The following is a 21,500-nucleotide window of genomic DNA, read 5'->3' as shown; positions in this document are numbered from 1 at the left end:
TACTAAGAAGGCAGTTAACTCATGAAGTATCAAAATGTGCTATAGACTCTCATTGGTATATTTTCCCCGGTTTTTCACTAGAGATTTGTACCTTTGAAATCAATCACCCCAGCTCCTGGCACTTACAATGAAATTCGAACTGCTCTCAAGTCCTTGAAGAAAGCATCAGGACTGAAAAATACCCCATTTGGTCAAAGTACTGCTCGATTCACACAGGATTCCAGGACAGAGGAAATACCAGGTTAGCAATTAACCCATATATTTCTGTAGTTTAGCTTTATGTAGCTTAATATTCCTAACAAGATGAACGCATCAGGTAGTACAATTTTTTTCTATTGTTAGTGTTGTCATTTTAAGTTGACAAAGATTGTTTTCATAGCATCGACGATATAGTAAACACAGATTGATAAAGTAATCTAGTTTACCAAGGTTTCAATTTAACATGTCACACATCTTAGTTGTTTCCTATTGTTTTCCCTTTTTCAGTAAATTTCCTAATTTTCTCTTGGTGGGTGAACATGTATATCATCTATGCAGTCACTGTCATTAATATAATTTATGACATTAAATTTTATTAAACTTTTTATTTGGGGGATGCCCAATCACATATTCTAGTATTCTAAGTGGGTATTCTAGTATAAAGAGCTAGGAATATAGCACCAAAATAACTTATACAATTGCTAATACATAGTTCTTGTTATGGATTGCTGCATAACAAACTCAGTGGCTTAAAATAACAAATGTTTTTATTTTATGTCTCTATCTTGTGGGATGGCTGGAAGGCAGGGTTCAAGTGGAACTGTCATTCGGAGTACCTGCATATCTCCGGCATGGCTGCCTCAGGGGAGTCAGACTTTTGACATGGTAACTCAGGTTCCATAAGATATGGCTGGGTACTGCAAGGCTTCTCATGATCTCACCTCAGAAAGCCAAGGACATCACTTCTGTTGCATTCTATTAGTCAATCAAGTCATGTAGGGAAGCATATAATGAAGGGAAAGACATGAAACTTCTTCATCTTTCATGACAGGGTTAGCAAAATATTTGTGGCTTTCTTTAATCCACTATAGTATATGCCCTGGCCACAAAATAATAGCATTCTTCCTATATGCAACATACACCCATCCCTTTTCAAGGCCCCCAAGGACTCATGCAATTAAGACATGATCTCAAAGTTCAGGATCTTGTCATCTAAATCAGGTATAGGTGCAGACGAAGATACTTGGGTGTCAATCTTCAGAGGCAGCTCCTTGAGTACGTCTTCTTTCTATCTGAAGACCTGTGAACTAGAGAGAAAGTTATCTGCCCCACACATCCAATATACAAAGGTGGGAGAAAGATAGGATAATCAAACTGGACACTCCTATTTAAAAACCAGGAAAACTGGAGACCCATAGTAGTCACAGGAATATAGTAATTCTGAAATCCAGCCTGGTATGTGTTGCCATTTCCTTTTTCAAGACAGGCCAAGTTTGGCTCCCTGATAATGATTTTCCAAGGCTCTTTACTCTACTTTTTGGCCTCTTATTTCTGTTTTCTGAGTCATATTTCCTTTTCTGTAGAAATAGGCTGTTTGCAGCTGGAGTTATCTCAGCCTGCTTTGGACCCATCAAAGATTGGTGATCTAAAAGGTACTTTTCATTTTGTACTGTCTGTCTCTTTCATTCCAAGTTGGTACAATTCCTTAGAAAAACTTGGTGAGTTTCTTATTGTATTAATTAATAATCAAATCCACTAGAAAAAAGTCATATCCACATTTTCTTCTTAGAAAAGTCCCTCTTTACTTTGGGCTACCTTTGAGGTTGCTGTGTTTCAACACTTTCTCTTAGGAGCATTATTGTCTTAGCCAAGAGGGTTTATGACATATGCCCTTAAGTTGCTTAGAGGCCCTTTTTTATCTGAGAGGTTCTATGAGGCAGTACCCTAAATCTTTCTGAGGTCTTAAGAAAGAGTCTTACCCGTGGTTTTTATCCTCAAGTTACTTCTTAATTTGAGAGCTTTTTGCTGTCTGGAGAGACTGGAGATAAAAATAGTTTTATTTTCAAACCCAGAAAGCCCTGGTTTCTTTTTATTTCCTATAAATCCTGCTTGAAAACTGAACAATTTTAGCTCATCTCTTTCTGTCAATTCATTCTCACACATGGCTGAAAGCAACTAGTTGGCACTTTGGGCATTTAGCCTGGAAATTTCCTTACGTAGATTTCACCAGTTCATTAGGTACTTTCTTCATTACCTCAAGTGTTAGTTTTGCTAAAATTTCTGTCATTACTTACCAGTTATCTTTTCTCTAGCCTTCAATAACATTTTTTTCACTGTCCTTCAAGCCATTACTAACTTTCTCCTTAAGGACCTTTCTCTAAGTATTGAAGCTGTTTCAGCTTCTGACCCATTGCTTGATCCCAAAGCCATTCCATATGTTTTAGACGTTTGTTATGATAATACTCTATTTTTTGGTACATGTTTGCTGCTCATCTCTGTTGAGCTGTTGAGTCTCATTCTTCTCTTCAATCCTGGCTGGCCTTCATGGTTTTCTTGACCAATAGCGTGCAATGGAAGTGATAGTCTAGCACTTCTGAGGCAAGGAAACTTGACAGATTCCACCAGGGCTTCTTGAAGCAATTGGTTTTGGAGTCCTCCGTCTCTATGTAAGAAGCCTGACTACTCTAAGACTATAATTCTGGAGAGGTTGTGTATTGATTTTAACATTAATTAATTAAAACATTAATTTTAATATTAATGTAAATGTTAATTTGTTGCATCATCCACTACCTTAAGATTTGGTCTTATTTTCAATTTGATGGCCCATTCATTTTGAATGAAGTATTATAAATTTCCTAAATGTTAATTTATTTCTAAAGAGTCATGTTAAATTAAATGGCCTCTATGATCTAATCCAGTCTTACATATTTTGGGTTACTATGAATGGACTTTATGAAATTTTGATTTCTTTCCATGTAGATATTAGGGTACAATAATGAATTTAACCCTTCCAACAGTTGTAAAGCAGATTTGACTACCTAATTAGGGCTTCATAACTGTTGTTAGTTACTGTCAGAAGGCATACTTAAACCTTCTAGCCATCTCTTAGTAGATCTGATTTGGGGTTCCTGGACATTTCTACATTTGCTGGCTGGAAAGTGGATCAGAGAAGTTTTAATGTGAGAGAACCATCTGTTAAAATCAGAAGCTTTACAAGGTGTTACCTTAGAGGTACACACATTGAAGTCCTTAGTGCTGAGGCATGCTACCTTCAAGTAGTTAAGTTCACCTGCAATGTGTTATGTTGCCCTCTCATTCAAGTTAGTAGATCTGAGATACGTGTCTTCTATATACTTTAAATGGTGGCCCAAATAATTTTCATTATACTTTCTGTTTCTCTTCTTCCTAAAATTTACCAGTGGAGGAATATTGGAAGACTGCAGGAATAACAGTTGTTGGCATTTGGGTTTTCTGAATGTTGGCACAACAGAATTTTAGATAGAGACTTTTGGGGAATAGGCTTTAGTACTAGTACATTTGAAAAATTGGGAAGAATTTGTAGGCAGCTTGAGAAAAACCTTTTATGTATAGTTGGTACAGAGGATTTGCCTATATGGAATGATTTATGTTCTTAGATCTGAAAGGAACCTGAAGTATCATCTGGCCTAGTACTATTCAAAGTTTCTGTCTGTCACCATATTCCTGCCTACAGTGAGAAAAGGAGATTGTGCCAGAATGTAAATCAACACAATGCTTCCTCCATTGAGAAAGACTAGTTACAAAATGCTTAGTGAAATAGTCAAGCTTTGGTTACAAGCTCATCTTTGTAAATTGTTCCTGGACAGGCAGCAGTCCATGAATTACACTTTAAGTAGCACTGATCCAGTCAATTCCTATTATTTTACAGATGAGAATTTGAAGAGAAGAAAAAGAGGTTATCTAAAGGAATTTTCATACCTATTTAGTGGCAGGGCTAATTTTGTAAAACCCAGATAACATGAGTACAATCAAGTCATGTGCTCTTTCAACTACACCATATTGTTTCATATGGATATTGTTGTTCATGTCAACTAATTTCTAAAAAAATGTTGAATTGTATGTTAAAATGTCTTGATGAAAACTTTTTTTAACAATTTAAAAAGTTGTTTGTATTATTTTTGAATGAAAAAATATGAAACGTTATTTACTATTGGGGAATTGAATCAAATGTCCCCACAAAATACATGTTCAAATCCTAATCCCTGATCCTGTAAACAAAGGACCTATTTGTAAATAGGACCTTTGAAGATGTTGTTAGTTAAGATGTGGCCAAACTGAATGAGGTGTTCCTTAATCCAGTATTGCTGAAGTCCTTATGAGCAAAGGAAATTGGACAGGAAGTAGAAACCAGAGGAAGAGACACAAGGAGACAGATAGCCACGTGCTAGAGGATTACTGGAAAGCCATCAGAATGCTACGGACTTGGGGAGAAAGCGTGACCTTGCTTTACCTTGATTTTGGGCTTCTAGCCTACAAAACTATGAGGCAATAAATTTCTGTTGTTTAAGCCACCTGTCATGTGATATATGCCATAGAAGCCCTGTAAACGAAGACCTTCACTCAGACTGCTACTATAGAAAGTGTTCCTATTTAATATGCACTAAAAATAAGAGGCAAAAATTGAAATAGTTGCTCTTATAGGAAGATTGGATGATAGGTGATTTTAATACTGGTATACCAACTTTTCAATATTTTTTTAGCATTGGGTTATTAATTCATTCTGCTTTATTGAGGTATAATTTACATGTAATAAAAATAATTTATTTTAAGTGAGCAGTTGGCTAATTTTTGATGACTGTGTATAGTCGGGCAACCACAATCAAGTTTTGGAACATTTCTTTTAACCCTAAAATGTTCTCTCATGCCATTTTTCAATTAATCTCTACCTTCACCTCTGGACCCAGGCAACTGTTTCTATCACTATGATTTTGTCTTTTCTAGAATTTCTTATGAGTAGAATCATATGTTATTTAGGATTTTATGTCTATGTTCTTTCACTTTAGCATGATGTTTTTGAGATTCATTTATATTGTTACTTTTATCTTTTTTTGTTGCTGAGTAGTATTCCATTGGGATATCGGGTATTTTTGTTTATATATTTGCCAGATGATGGACATTTGGGTCATTTTTATGTCTCTTGGGTAAATACGTCTGAGTAGAATTTCTACATCATATGGTAAGTGTATGTTTAACTTTGTAAAAATCTAACAAACTGTTTTTCAAAGTGGCTTTATCGTTTTGCATTCTTACCAGCAATATTTATTCTTTTGTGAAGTAACTTTTTAAATCTCTTGACTGTGTTTAGTTGTTGTCTTCTTATTAAGTTGTATGAGTTCTTAATATATTTTGGATAAAATTCCTTTGTCAGACATATGTTTTGCAAATATTTTCCCCTATCTTCAGCTTGTCTTTTCATTTTCATAGAGTGGCTTTTGATGAGCAAATGTTTTAAGTTTTTATGAAATCTAATTTGTATATTTTTTCTTTCATTGTTAATTCTTTTAATATGCTGAGACATCTTTCCCCAGCCCATGGTCATAAGTATTTTCTCATATACTTTCTTCTAGAAGTTTAATATCCTTAGTCTTTGTGTTTAAGTCTGTCATCCATTTTGAATTAGTGTTTGTATATGGTATCAGGAAAGGTTTAAAGTTCATCCCCCCCCCCACACACACATGGATATCTGGTTTTCCAGCTTCATTTATAGAAAAGACTATTCTTTTCCCATTGAAATAGCTTGGCTCCATAATCAAAAATTAGTTGGCTATAAAAGCGTGAATTTATTTTTGGATTTTCAGTTTTGTTCCATTAATTTATATATCTAACCTCATGCCAATACAACACTTATTTCATTAGTGTAGCTTTAAGGTACATCTTTAAATCAGGTAGTATATGTCCTACAACTTTGTTCTTATTTGACTATTTAAGATCCTTTGCATTTCCATATTCATGTTAAAACCAGCTTGTCCGTTTCATAAAAAAAGGTTCATAGGATTTTGATTGGGATTTAATTGAATATGTAGATCAATTTTGATAGAATTCTCCTCTTAACAATATTGAGTGTTCTGATCCATGAATATAGTGTTTGTATGTTTCCATTTATTTAGATCTTTAAAAATTTCTAACACAAGAGTTTGTAGTTTTTATTGTATAACTCATACATATATTTTTTAATGGAGAAGTTATAGGTTTATAGAAAAATATGCAGAAAATACACCATTCTCATATACCCCTTTACTCACACAGTTTTCCCTATTAACATTTTGCATTAGTGTGGTGTATTTGTTACAATTGATGAAACAAAATTATTATAATTATACTATTAACTATAGTCCATAGTTGACATTAGAGTTCACTGTTTGTGTTGTATAGTCCTATGGATTTTGAAACATTTTTATTCTAGTAACATATATACAACCTAAACTTTCCACTTCAATCATATTCTGTTATATAATTCTGTGGTATTAATTATATTCACAATTTGTGCTACCATCACCACCATCCATTACCAAAACTTTTCTATCACTTTAAACAGAAACTCTTTACCAATTGAGCATTAAATCCCAATTCCTACCCCCAAATCAATTCCTGATAAACCAGTATTCTAGTTTCTGACTCTACAATTTGCTTATTCTAATTATTTCATATCAGTGAGATTGAACAATATTTGTCCTTTTGTGCCTGGCTTATTTCACTCACCAAGATGTTTTCATGGTTCATCCCCATTGTCATATGTCTCAGAACTTCATTCACTTTATGGCTGAATATTATTCCATTTTGTGTATATACCACATTTTGTTTATCCATTCATCAGCTGACAGACACTTGGTGCTTCCATCTTCTGGCAATTGTAAATAATACTTCTGTGCATCAGTGTGAAATATGTGCTTTAATGCAATCTTGTGGGGGCAGACTTATTAGTCTTTAGATTAGGGAGGGACCTTTTGATTAGGTTGTTTCCATGGAGAAGTGACCCCCCCCAACTGTAGGTGAGAATTTTTGATTAGATCATTCCCATGGAGGTGTGACCTTGCCCATTCTGGGTGGGTCTTCATTAGATGACTGGAGTCCTTTAATATTCTCACAAAGAGAAGGAGCTCAGAGAAGCTAAGAGAGACATTTTGGAGAGAAACTAAGATACATAATCCAGAGTTTACCCCTGGGAGAAGCTAAGAGCTGACATAGACCCAGACACTTGGAGACACTGGGAGATGCAGACAGAAGTGTATTTTGGTATGCTAATCTAAGAGATGAAGCCCAGAGTTTTCCCCCGAGAAGCTAAGAGAGGACTCCCAGATGCTTAGAGAGAAATGTCCTGGGAGAACAAGCAAGGATGCACAGAGGTTGAGAGAGATAAACTAAGAGAAACAGATTCCCAGATACATTTTGGAGAAAGCCATTTTGAAACCAGAACCAGGAGCCCAGGACCAGCAGACACCAGCCATGTGCCTTTCCAGCTGACAGAGTTCTGAACACCATGGACCTTTTTTCAGTGACGGTATCCTCTTGTTGATGCATTAGTTTGGATACTTCTATGGCATTAGAACTGTGAATTTGTAACCTAATAAATCCCCTTTATGAAAGCCCATGCATTTCTGGTATTTCGCATAATGGCAGCATTCGCAAACCAGAACATGTGTATTTGAGTTCCTGCTTTGAACCCTTTGGGGTATATGCCTAGAAGGTGGATTGCCAGTTTCTGAGAAGCTGCAAAAAAACTGTCTTCCACAGTGGCTGCATTGTTTTACATTTCCCCCAACAATGAATGAGTGTTCCTATTTCTCCACATCCTCTCCAACTCTTATGATGTTAGGGCTCTGATATGAGAGCTTTCTTTTATTTAATGTAAACATTTAAAGCTATATTTCCCTCTCCACACTGACTGCCTTTGCTGCATTAAATGTTTTGGTATATTGTGTTTTTGTTTTCATTTGCCTCAAGGTATTTCCTAATTTTCCTTGTGATTTCTTCTTTGATCCATTGTTTGTTTAAAAGTATGTTGTTTATTTTCTACATACTCTTGAATTTTTCCATTTTTCCCCCTGTTATATATTTCTGGCTTCATTTCATTGTGGTTGGAGAAGATACATTATATGACATTTAAAGTCATTACTAATAATGCAGGACTTTCTTCCTCCATTTTGCTACTTGGTCTTTGTAAGTCTTATACCTTTTTTGCCCTTCAATTCTTCCTTTACTGTCTACTTTCAGAATATATTTTCCAGATATTTTCTCTGTAGTTACCAATGGCTTAAATTTAACATCCTAAATCTATAATGATCACATTTGATTTGATACCATCTTAACTTCAATAGCATACACAAACACTATTCCTATACACTCTGTCCCATTTTTGTTGTACTTGTTACAAATTATATCTTTATACATTGTGTGTCTATAACTATAGATTCATTGTTCCTTTTTATGCATTTGCATATTAGAACTTGTAAGAAATAAGAAGCAGGATTACATACCAGAAACTTCAATACAATACTACTGGCATTTATAATTACCCATATAGTTACCTTTATCTGAGGTTTTTATTTCTTTATACCAGTTTGATGCACTGGCTAGTGTCCTTTCCTTTCAGTCTGAATAACAACTTTTAGCATTTGTTGTGGGGCACGTCTAGTTGTGACAAATTCCTTCTCCTTTTGTTTATCTGAGAATTTCTTAATTTCTCTCTCATTTTTGAAAGACAGTATCACCAGACATAAAATTCTTGGTTGGTATTGGGTATTGAATCATGTCCCCTACAGAGAGCATGTTTAGGTCCCAACCCCTGGTCTGGTGAGTGGGTGTGAACCTATTTGTAAATAGGACCTTTGAAGATGTTATTAGTTAAGGCATGACCAAACTGAATGACGGTAGGCCTTAATCCAGTATGGCTGAAGTCCTTAGAAGCAAAGGAAGTTGAGCACAGAAAGGGAAGCCACAAGAGATGCAAGAGGCTACAAGTCAATGGAATGCTGAAGAGACAAAGGAGAAGATGCCTCCATGTACATTGCCAAGTGGCAGAAAAGTCAAGGAACACTAAAGAGCACTTTAGCATTCCACTTGGAGGCTACTTTAAACAATGAAATCACCAACAAAAACCACAAAAATGGAAAAAACAGCTCACTAAATAGACCATGAATAGGATACTTGTTAATAGTAATAGAGCTGAAATAAGAAAGCAGAGTATCATCTTGTATGATCTCAGTTGGGAACATGCTCATTGGACAACTCAAATTTTTTGGATTAGTCTGTGAATGACTGCTACATAAAAGTATTCCTTTTTCTAATAATACTTGTATCTTTTCTATGTTACACTTTGAAAATTTCTCATGTTTCAGTTATTTGTGGTGGTTTGAATCTGTTATGTACCCCATAAAAGACTATGTTCTTTTTTTTTGTTTATTAGTATTTTTATTTTTTAAATTTTTACTGTGGTATAGTATATACATTGCATTCCCCATTTTTAACCAATTTCAATTAAGCCTTTTTTTTCCATTTTTTTATTGGAGAAATTGTAGGTTTACAGAAAAGTTATGCATAAAATAGAGTTCTCATATACCACTCTACTATTAACACCTTGCAGTAGTGTGGTACTGTGCTGGTTTGGATACATTATGTCCCCCAAAATGCCATGTTCTTTAATGCAATCTTGTGTGGGCAGATGTATTAGTGTTGATTAGGTTGGAACCTTTTGATTGAGTGTTTCCATGGAGATGTGACCCACCCAACTATGAGTGACACTGTTAGTTAGGGTTTGACCTGTTGATTAGATTGTTTCCATGGCGTTGTGGCCCCACCCATTCAGTGTGGGTCTTGATCAGTTTACTGAAGCCCTATAAGAGCTCAGGCAGGAGCTCAGTGCTGCAGCTGAAGAGAGACATTTTGGAGATGGCTTTTGGAGGCAGATATTTGCTAGCCCAGAGTTTGCTCAAGAAAAGCTAAGAGAGATGAAGCCTAGAACACTCTAGGATATGCTAAGACAGAACCCTCAGGCACTTAGAGAGAAACATCCTGGGAGAAGGAACCAAGAATTCACAAGAGCTGAGAGAGGAGCTGGAACACAACCTGGGATCAGCAGATGCCAGCCATGTGCCTTCCCAGCTCACAGGTTTTCCAGACACCATTGGTAATCCTTCAGTGAAAGTACCCTATTGTTGATGCCTTAGCCTGGACACTTTTATGGCCTTAAGACTGTAACTCTGTAACCAAATAAACCCCCTTTATAAAAGCCAAATTTTTTTTGTTACAATTCATGAAAGGATCTCTCTATTATTGTACTATTATGTATTTAAATTTAAGGTGAGTCTCTTGTAAACAGCATATTGTTGGGTCATGCCTTTTATCTATTCTGCCAATCTCTGCCTTTTAACTGTAGAGTTTGGTCCATTTACATTTAAAGTAACTACTGATACTGCAGTACTTTCTTCTGCCATTTTTGTCTTTGAAAGTCTTATACCTTTTTTGACCCTTAATTCTTCCATTAATGCCTTCTTTTATATTTATTTGATTATTTGTATTGTACAATTTTAGTCTCTTCTAATTTCTTTCTGAATGTATTTTTCATGTATTTTCTTCATGGTTACCATGGAATTAAAATTCAAAATCCTAAATCTATAAAAATAATATTTGATTTGATCCCAACTTATCTTTAATAGCAAGAAATACACTGTTCCCATACCCCTCTGACCCCCACCTGTCTTTTGAACTTAATATAAATTATATCTTTGTACATTGTATGTCTGAAACTATAAATATATCTTTACTTTTTTTTACCTTTAAAATGATCTCACTATATTTATGCATATGTATACACTATTATCTCTCTTTGCTCTTTCATTTAATGTGAATTTGTCATGTTTCATATCTGTATTGTCATTCTATTTAACACAATCATTTTCTGTTTGGCAATGGTAGTTTGTTGATTTTTTTTATTTTTTATTTTAAGAAATTTTATTTTGAAATAAATTCAAACTTACAAGAACAGTTGGAAAAACAGTGCAAACCCCATACATAGAACCCCAGCATACCCTAACCCCCCTCCCCTGATACCCCAGTCCACCACCTTTAACATCCTGTCACACCACCATTTCTTTCTTTCCCTCCCTCCCTCCCTATCATCCATCATCTATTGCTCTGTCCTCTGAACATGTGAGAGCTAGCTGCACATATCTTTGAACAAACACTGCAATTCAAATATACCTTTACCATGGACAAGAACATTCTTTTATGCAATCCCATTAAGCGAAGCTAAGAAGTTCAAGAAATTCAACATTGATACAAAGCTTACAGTCTATATTTCCTTTTTTTTTTTTTCCCCTTATGTCCCATCTGTGTCCCTTTCAGCCTCCTGTCCTCCATCCTCAGATCCCATCCAGGAGCATCCTTGGCATTTAATTGTCATCTATTTAGACTGTCTTTTTTTTTTTTTTTCAGTTGTAGAAACATATACACAGCCTAAATCTTCCGATTCCAACCCTTCCCTTGCATACCATTAGTGGGATTAATCCCATTTAGAATGTTGCAGTGCTATCACATTCCCACCATCCATTTCTAGAAGTTTCCCTTCACCCCAAACAGAAACTCTACACTCATTTCTTAACTCCCGATTGCCCCTTCCCCCACTTCTCAGAACCCCTACTCTACTTTTCATCTCTATGGTCGTATTCTCTGATACTTTCTGATATTTACCGTGGGGCTTAAATTTAACATCTTAAATCTATAACAATCTTGTTTTTCTTTGATACCAACTTAACTTCAATATGACACATAAACTATGTTCCTTTACTCCCTCATTCCCCTACTTTATGTAGTTCTTGTAAAAAATTACATATTTTCCATTGAGTCCAAAACCACTGATTAATCATTACTGTTTATGTATTTTAGATCCTGTAGGAAGTAAATAGTGGAGTTACAAATCAAAAATACAGTAGTATTGGTATTTATATTTACCATGTGATCTTTACTGGAAATCTTTATTTCTTTATGTAGTTTCAGTCAATTGTTCAGTGTCCCTTCCTTTCAGCCTGCTCAACTCCCTTTAGCTTTTCTTATAGGACTGATCTACTGGTGGTGAAATCCCTCAGCTTTTGATTATCCAGGAATGTTTTCATCTCCCCCTCATTTTTACCCTCCAGGTGTTTGTGATTTCTCCAAGTCTCTGATGGTTATTGACTTCTATTTGTATTCCATTGTGGTCAGAGAATGTGCTTTGAACAAATTTTTTTTTTTTTTAATTTGTTGAGGCTTGTTTTTATGTCCCAGCATATGGTCCATTCTGGAGAAAGATCTGTGATCACTGGAGAAAAATGTGTGTCCCAGTGACCTGGGATGTAATGTTCTATATATGTCTGTCAAAATTCTCTATATCTCTCTCTCCTTTCTTTGTTTCTCTGTCGGTAGGGCTCCCTTTAGTATCTGAAGTAGGGCAGGCCTTTAATAGCAAAACCTCTCAGCATTTGTTTGTCTGTGAAAAATTTAAGCTCTCCCTCAAATTTGAAGGAGAGTTTTTCTGGATAAAGTATTCTTGGTTGGAAATTTTTCTCTCTCAGAATTTTAAATATGTCATGCCACTGCCTTCTTGTCTCCATGGTGGCTGCTGAGTAGTCACTACTTAGTCTTATGTTGTTTCCTTTGTGTGTGGTGAATTGCTTTTCTCTTGCTGCTCTCAGAACTTGCTCCTTTTCTTCAGCATTTGACAGTATGATCAGAATATGTCTTGGAGTGGGTTTATTTGGATTTATTCTATTTGGAGTTTGCTGGGCATTTATGCTTTCTGTATTTATATTGTGTAGAAGGTTTGGGAAGTTTTCCCCCAAAATTTCTTTGAATACTCTTTCTAGACCTTTACTCTTCTCTTCCCCTTCTGGGACACCAATGAGTCTTAAATTTGGATGTTTTATTTTATCTATCATATCCCTGAGATCCATTTCAATTTTTCAATTTGTTTCCCCATTCTTTCTTTTGTTCTTTCATTTTCTCTTCTGTGGTCCTCGAGGATGCTGAGTCATTGTTCAACTTCCTCTAATCTTGTATTATGAGTATCCAGAGTCTTTTTAATTTGGCCTACAGTTTTTTTATTTCCATAAGATCTTCTATTTTTTTATTTACTTTTGCAATTCCTTCTTTATGCTCTTCTAGGGTCTTCTTCACATCCTTTATATCCTGTGCCATGCTCTTCTTCGTGTCTTTTATATCCTGTGCCATGCTCTTGTTGCCTGTCTGTAGTTCTTTGATTAATTGTGCCAAATACTCTGTGTCTTCTGATCTTTTGATTTGGGTGTTTGGGTTTGGGTTCTCGATATCGTCTGGTTTTATCATATGCTTTAAGGTTTTCTGTTGTTTTTGGCCTTTTGGCATTTGCTTCACTTGATCCCTAATTTATCAGAACTGCAGCTTGGTAGCATACACCCTCTCTAACCAACCAGCAGATGGCATCTGTGAGTCACCTATTCCCCCCAAGTCAGTTCTCCCCAACTCTGTCTTTGTGGTGTGTGGGGGTCTGATTCTTGTGGAGTCCAATTGGTGCACCAAGTTTGGATGTGCTGCCGGTGCCGTCTGTCCTGAATGTGGGGTATGTGGCTGGGTGGTTAGGGAGACAGGGCAGCTTTAATATTCAAACCTCCCAGGTGTTCCCAGAGATTTAAGGCTGCTGCAGGAGCCTAAGCCTTCATTTCAGTCTTTCCACAGATTGTCTCTGCCCTGACCCACAAGTCCTTGGTATTCGCATAGGGTCCCTGGGGTTTCCAAGCGGGCCCCCCTTCCCAGCTGTGCTCTTCCAGGATCTCTGCTGAGGGAGGGCTGTGCCACATCACAAGTGTGCACCAGCCTCCAGGGAAGCCCTGGGTTGCCAGGCCATGCAGGGGCATTCCCAGCCCGCTTCAAAGATGGTTGAATGGAATCCTTTTCGCACAGCTCCGCTCTCCCAGCTCTGGGACTATCAGCTGTGGGTGCGCTAAAGGCCACTGTACACGGCCAATATTGTGGCATGTGTGCAGTGCTGCGGGAAAGACTCCCCGTCACACTGGGTTTCTTGGCGCGACTCTGGGCTGTGGGTCCAGCCCCGGGCAGGAGCGTCCCTTGCCCGCTGGGGGAATGACTGCAAGGAATGTGGTTTTCTCTCCTTTTGGCTCCCCTCTGCTCTCCTGGTCAATCAGCAGCGGGATTGTCCTGAGACAATCAGCAGCGGGAGTGGGAAGGGGTATCCTCCACGCCAGACACCGAGGCATTAGCCCAGCCTGCTCCCACCATGCTTCAATGCGCGGCTCTCCCTGTCGTATCTGCAGCTGCTCCCAGGCTTTTTTTTTTAAAGAACTAGTCTGTCTCCAAATGCCAGCCCACTGTTTCCCCACACTGCAGCGCAGCCACTGGACTTTCAGCCAGCTTTCTCACTCGTTTCAGAATGCAGGCTCCTGGTTTCACCAAATGCACATTCCCTGTGGATTTAGCAGACCTTGCCTGGCTTGTGCTATGCTGGAAGTGGTGTTCTGGATCACTTTCTGGTTTTTATGTAGTATTTTTCATGGAGGTGTTTTTTTGCCCTGTCTCACCTAGCTGCCATCTTAGGTTCTCCTATAATTACTTTTTAATACATCTGCGTTTTACTACCTGTAAGAAGAAAGAAATGGAATTATGTAACAAAAATATAATACGGTAGTATTGGCATTTATAATTACATATATGGTTACCTTTATCAGATGTTTTTATTTCTTTATGTTGCTTTGATCCACTGTCTAGTGTCCTATCATTTCAATCTGAAGAAATCCCTTTGGCATTGCTTGTAGGGTGGGTCTAGTGGTAATGAACTACCTCAGTTTTTGTTTATCTTGGAATGTCATAATCTCTCCCTCATTTTTGAAATGAGGATATAATATTCTTGGTTGGCAATTGTTTTCTTTCAGCACTTTAAATATTTCATACCTCTGCCTTCTTGCTTTCATGGTTTCTGTGGGGAAATCAGCATTTAATCTTATTGGGATTGTAATAACCCATATCTTTTCTCTTGCAGCTTTCAGAACTCTGTCTTTGTCCTTGTCCTTGAACAATTTGATTACTATGTGTCTGCATGTGGTTCTCTTTGAATTTATTTTGTTTGGGAATTCATTGGTATTCTTAAATGTGCATATTTATGACACCAAGTTTGGGAAATTTTCTGCCTTTATTTCTTTGAAGATTTTTTTGTCCTTTCCTCTCTCTCTTCTACTTTGGGGACTCCCTTAATGCATATATTGTTATGCTTGATGATATCCCACAGACCTTTTGGGCTCTGTTCATTCTTTTTTTTTAAATTCAATTTTATTGAGATATATTAACATACCTATACAGTCATCCAAAGTGTACAATCAATTGTTCACAGTTTTACCATCATATAGTTGTGGATTCATCACCCCAATCTATTTTTTGAACATTTTCCTTGTACCAGAAAAGGTGAAAATAAGAATAAATAAATAAAAGTAAAAAAGAACACTCAAATCATCCTCCCCACCCTATTTTTCATTTAGTTTTTTGTTCCCATTTTTCTACTCATCCATCCATACACTGGATAAAGGGAGTGTGATCCACAAGGTTTTCACAATCACACTGTCACCCCTTGTAAGCTACATTGCTATACAATCGTCTTCAAAAGTCAAGGCTACTGGGTTGCAGTTTGATAGTTTTAGGTATTTACATCTAGCTATTCCAATACATTAAAACCTAAAAAGGGTTATCCATACAGTGCATAAGAATGCCCACCAGAGTGACCTCTCAGTTCCATTTGGAATCTCTTGGCCGCTGAAACTTTATTTTGTTTCATTCTGCATCCCCCATTTGGTCAAGAAGATGTTCTCAATCCCACAATGTCAGGTCCAGATTCATCCCTGGGAGTCATAGTCTGAGTTGCCAGGGAGATTTATACCCCTGGGTGTCAGATCCCATGTGGGGGGAGGGCAGTGAGTTCACTTGCCAAGTTGGCTTGGCTAGAGGGAGGGCCACATCTGAGCAACAAAGAGGTACTCAGGGGGAGACTCTTAGGCACAATTATAAGCAGGTTTAGCCTCTCCTTTGCAGGAACAAGCTTCATAAGGGCAACTCCCATGATAGAGGGCTCGGCACATCAAACCACCAGTCCTCAATGTTTGTGAGAACATCAGCAGCAATCCAGGTGAGGAAGCCCAACACGTATGCATTCCCCCCCAGCTCCTCATTGGGGCCCTGCATATATGTTTTTATTCTCTGTCCAAATTACTTAGGGATGTGTCTCTGTTTCACACTAACCTATACAAACCTACCAGGTCTCACTTCCTATTAAAAGTTCCACATAATTCTGGTATTTGAACAAACTGTATGAGTTAAATTGTTTAGGAAATATAGATCTTGTGCCAACTAAACATCTCTTCCCTTGGTCTCACATGGAATTTGAAGTTTTAAAACACAGTCAGTATTGTCCTTTACCCTTTGGCCCAATTTGCCCTAGTCCTAACCACATGGATCTGCTTCATTCATATCTCTAGTTGAAGACTGTGTTCTTTTAATCCACTTTGGTGTGGGCAGACCTATTGTGGGTGGGAAATTTTGATTAGGTTGTTCCCATGGAGACGTGGCCCACCCAATTTTGGTTGAGACCTTTTGATTGGATTATTTCCATAGAAATGTGACCACTGCCCTTCAAGGTGGTCTTCATTAGTTTACTGGAGTCTTTAAGGGAGCTCAGGGAGAGAGAGAAAGAGCTCAGAGCTGATACAGACCAAGACACTTAGAGAGAAAATGCCCAGGGATATTTTGGAGATAGCCATTGAAACCAGAAAGAACTAGGAGAAAAGCTAAGAGATGAAATCCAGAGATTGCCCTGGAGAAGCTAAGAGAGGACCCTCAGACACTTAGATAGAAATGCCCTGGCAGAAAGGTACCATCCTATTGATACCTTAATGGCTTTAGAACTGTAAATTTGTGAACTAATAAATCCCCACTGTAAAAGCCAATCCATTTCTAGTATTTTGCAGTCTGGCAGGTTTAGCAAACCAGAACACGATTCATGTTCATTTGCAGTTGTTTTCTTCTGAAATATTTGCTGACCTCTTTTCTGTATTTTGCCTAATGTGCCTAAAAGAGTTGAATTAACATCCTCTAGTCCTGGACATTATCATTGTATTAATGTAGCCTAAGAAGAAATTAGCTTTTTGGAAAGTCCTCATTATCCTGTGAACTCAAAAACTTGCATTTGTGAACTCTTCCAAACCTACCTATGTTTATCAATATTCTCCTATTAATTAATTGTACTGCTGTTTTTTTGAATTTTACATTTTTCCATCTCAAATATCCTCTTTAAAGGAAAGGGTGTTCTAAGAATAACTTGATTAACTAGGAGAATTTATCAAGCCAGATAAAAAAGGAGAAAGAAAAGGTATGTTGAGAGGAATCGGACACATTATTTTCAGTTTAAGTGCATATTAGGATTGAATCAGTCAAGAATTGATGAATTAAGAAAAGATGACCTATATAGGCCTTTGGATAAGTATAGGAGCTTGGTAGTCATGATGTATGTATGTACAAATCTATGATGAATTCCCCACGTCCAAGATGCTTTTTGAAAATACTGATTACCTATGTTTAGAAATTTAAAAAGGGCATTTTAAGACCAAATCTTAGTGGAAGACAAATATTGAAATATTATGGAGGACAACATTTCATATCTAGACCCTTTATTCATTAAAATAATCAGAATATAATGTCAATAATTTCTTAAAAATCACAGTCAAAATTTCATTTTTTATATAATCTGCTGGCCTCACTGATATATTGCTACATATTTTCTTCTTTTAGCTATATCTATTTCCTTTTACCCTTACTTTAGTAATTTATTCCTTATGTTTGAAAGTAGTACATATAAGTGGAATTTTTGTATTTTCTATAAAAAAGAAACAAAAGGTAATAAAAACACATATACAATATTTCAATTTTTCATGAAATCTCATATATATGTCTTTTTAGAGCTGGCCTGTTCTCTTTAAATCCTGTTAAACATGAATCAAATTTCCCAAATAGCTTCAGTAAATTTAATTTAGAAATTTTAATGAAAAAAAGCCATGAGCCACTTAAGTGTTTTTATTTATTTATTTATTTATTTATTTTTTATTAAATTCAGTTTTATTGAAATACACTCACACACCATACAATCACCCATGATATACAATCCACTGTCCACAGTATGATAACATAGCTATGCATTCGTCACCACAATCTATCTCTGAACATTTTCCTTACATCAGAGAGATCCAGAACAAGAATAAAAAATAAAAGTGAAAAAAGAACACCCAAATCATCCCCCCATCCCACCCCATTTGTCCTTTAGTTTTTATCCCCATTCCTCCACTCATCCATACACTAGATAAAGGGGGTGTGATCCACAAGGTCTTCACAATCACACTGTCACCCCTTGTAATCTACATTATTATACAATTGTCTTCAGGAGTCCAGACTGCTGGGTTGGAGTTTGGTAGTTTCAGGTAAAAAGGTAGTTTAACTTTTTCTTTCTAAGGAAGATGGCAATATATATAGTTTTAGAAACTGAAGAAGAAATTTCTATACCTAGCCTTCCTCTTCAGGAATAAAGTATAAGCAAAAGATAATTAACCGACCTATTTATATGTTTCATTATATTTTCATATTTATTAATAAAAATCAGGTGAAGAGTTTTACAATAACTACAAGAAGGTAAGATGGTTCATGTAATAGAAACTTTAGCTATATCACTAAATTTTCTAGATGGCCTGAAATTTATTGGCTATTTGTATTTAGACTTGTCTTTACCTGATTACTATGGTTCTTGAAGTTGTCTAATGATTATGAAAAATAAAATTGATAAAAAAGCTGTTTAATTGCTAATTTATCCAGCTAATTCACAGTATGGTTACATTACAACTTTAATTGCTAAGACTTGTGCAGTGTCAGATATTTCAAAGAATATTTTTCTAATTTATTGAAGTTGAGGTAGTTCAATATTTTTCTAAAAATTACTTAAAAAGAAGTAAGTAAAATCATTTTAATTTTATATGTGATATTCTTTATAATTTTAGGTCCTGGGTTTTATAATATCCTAAACAGTACTATAATTGACAACTTTAGAAATACCTGCTTGAAGAAACAAAAGAAAAGTGCATTTGGGTCCTCTGTTCCTTGAACTTTCTTCCTTGTTCACAAAGAAGCATATACTACTCCTGGGCCTCCTGATTATCAGGTATTATGTGAATACTAAAATAATATTTTTAAACTTAATACCAAGCCCTTAGGTTGTTCTTAAAATTACATGTGAGATATGTATGTATGCTGATTTGAATCTATTGTGTACATGTTCTTTTCTTTAGTATAAAAGCCATGTTATTTTTTTAAAATGTAATTTTACTGAAATATATTCACATACCATACAATCACCCAAAGTATACAACAGTTATTCATAGTATCATCATATAATTGTGTGTTCATCACCACAGTCAATGGTGATGAATCAATTTTTGAACATTTTCATTACCCCAAAAATAAAAATAAAAGTTAAAAAGAACACCCAAAACATCCCATACCCCTGCCCCTATTATTCATTTACTTTTTGTCCCCATTTTTCTACTCATTTGTCCATACACTGGGTAAAGGGAGTGTGAGCCATAAGGTTTTCACAATCACATGGTCATACCATATAAGCCATATAGTTATATGATCATCTTGAAGAATCAAGGATACTGGTTTTCAGTTCAACAGTTTCAGATATTTCCTTCTAGCTATTCTAATAAACTAAAAACTAAAAAGGGGTATCTATATAATGCTTAAGAGTTACCTCCAAAATGACTTCTTGGCTCCATTTGAAATCTCTCAGCCACTGAAACTTTATTTTGTTTCATTTCTCCTCCTCCTTTTGGTCCAGAAGGCTTTCTCAATCATATGAAGCTGGGTCCAGGCTCATCCCAGGGAGTCATGTCCCACATTGCCAGAGAGATTTACAACTCTGGGAGTCATGTCCCATATAGTGGGGGGGACAGTGAGTTTACCTGCTGAGTTGGCTAAGAGACAGACCACATATGGGCAACAAAAGAGGTTCTCTGGGAGTGATTCTTATGCACAATTATAAGTAGGCTTAGTCTCTCCTTTGCAGTAACAAGCTTTATAAGGGCAAGAAGCCCCATGACTGAGGGCTCAGCCTACTAAACTGGTAGTCTGAGTTCTCTGAGGGTGAGCTGCCACTTGAGCTGGGCCTTGCCCTCCTTTTTTTTGGGAAGATATGCCCTTAAGGAAATCATCTCCCCTACTTGACTCATTGCTTTGTCTCTCAGACCTATCTTAACTCTGCTCTTTCCTTGTCCAGTTGACATTGAAAATATCTGAGGCTTTCTCTAATGAATAGTTTTTAAAAAGAAGAAATGGTAAAAAAAGAAAAAAAAAAAAAACCCAATGAAATAAAAAAGAAATATTTTTTCAGAGCCTTTCCTGGGCCCTGAAGGTTTACCAGTCAAGGGCCAAAGTTGGTACCTGGCTCTGTGCACCCCCCTTCTTGGGGAATAGCCCATTTCCAGTACTTTGAGATTGGCTGACTCCAAAAGCCTCCATCCCTATTCTTTTTTAAAAAGTTTATTTCATTTTTTTTGTCAGCCCTGCCTCCTGTATGCTGGGATTAAACCCATAGTTGGAGCTTGGTTGAGCTACTTTCCCTTGTTCCCGGTAGAGACTACTTAAAGATACTCACTTTAGGGAATTATCTCCTTCACCTGACTCTCAGACATACCATACTTCTGCCCTTGCCTGGGGCACTGCTGAAACCTGAGAGTTCCTGCAGCTCTAACTGGCTGTTGGAAAGTAAAGATAAATAAATAAATAAACAAATGGAAGGGAGGAAGGGAGGAAGGACAAACCTGTTTTCAGAGCCAGACTCCAGCTCCCTGGGTTTTCCAGTCAAAAAGTGGAGTTGTTACCCATTCCTATGTGCCCCTTTTCCTCAGGGCCCAGCCCTTTTCTGTATTCTGATGTCCTCCATTCCAAAAAATTTCTGTTTTGTTTGTTTGTTTGTTTGTTAGACCTGCCTCTTCTCTGCTGGGGTGAAACCTCCTAGTTCCTTTTGTGCTTGGTCTTGATACATCTGTGCTCAGAGCTTTTATTCAGCAGTCTGAATTTGTTAATTAATTCTGCAATGGGAGCCAGGTTGAGCCTCACTCCTTGCTCCCAGCAGAGCTGATTCCTCAGGGTACCAGCTTCAAGACAGCCTGCCATGCCAGTGGGGGAGGGACACCAGCCTCCATTGCCTGGGAGACTTACAGTACTTTGCTGTAATCTCAGCAATTCTACCCATTCCAGACTGGTGTACAATGTGTGTCCAGTCAGAGAAGTCCCCCAAATAGTTGTTCCAGGAAGTTCCTGGCTATTTACCAGCTGCCCTAGTGGAATAACTGAATTCTATGCCCCACCATGCTGCCATCTTGCCCCACCCTTCCTTCACACTTCTTGACAAACCTTTTCAGCTCTCTTCAACT

The 21,500-nt window shown here is 36.9% G+C and overlaps 1 protein-coding gene across 1 annotated transcript in view; it reads left to right on the top strand.

Moving 5' to 3' along the window:
* Positions 1–21,500, top strand: part of STPG2 (sperm tail PG-rich repeat containing 2) — a 537,907-nt gene that overhangs the window by 185,682 nt on the left and 330,725 nt on the right. The window contains 2 exon segments of the mRNA XM_037831459.1: positions 82–241; positions 19,065–19,225. Coding sequence (XP_037687387.1) covers positions 82–241; positions 19,065–19,225 — 321 coding nt within the window.

This window comes from Choloepus didactylus, chromosome 3 (genome assembly GCF_015220235.1).
Source record: "Choloepus didactylus isolate mChoDid1 chromosome 3, mChoDid1.pri, whole genome shotgun sequence".
NCBI lineage: Eukaryota > Metazoa > Chordata > Mammalia > Pilosa > Megalonychidae > Choloepus > Choloepus didactylus.
The sequence above is the reverse complement of the archived record's forward strand: the minus strand, read 5'-3'. Positions and strand labels throughout refer to the sequence as shown.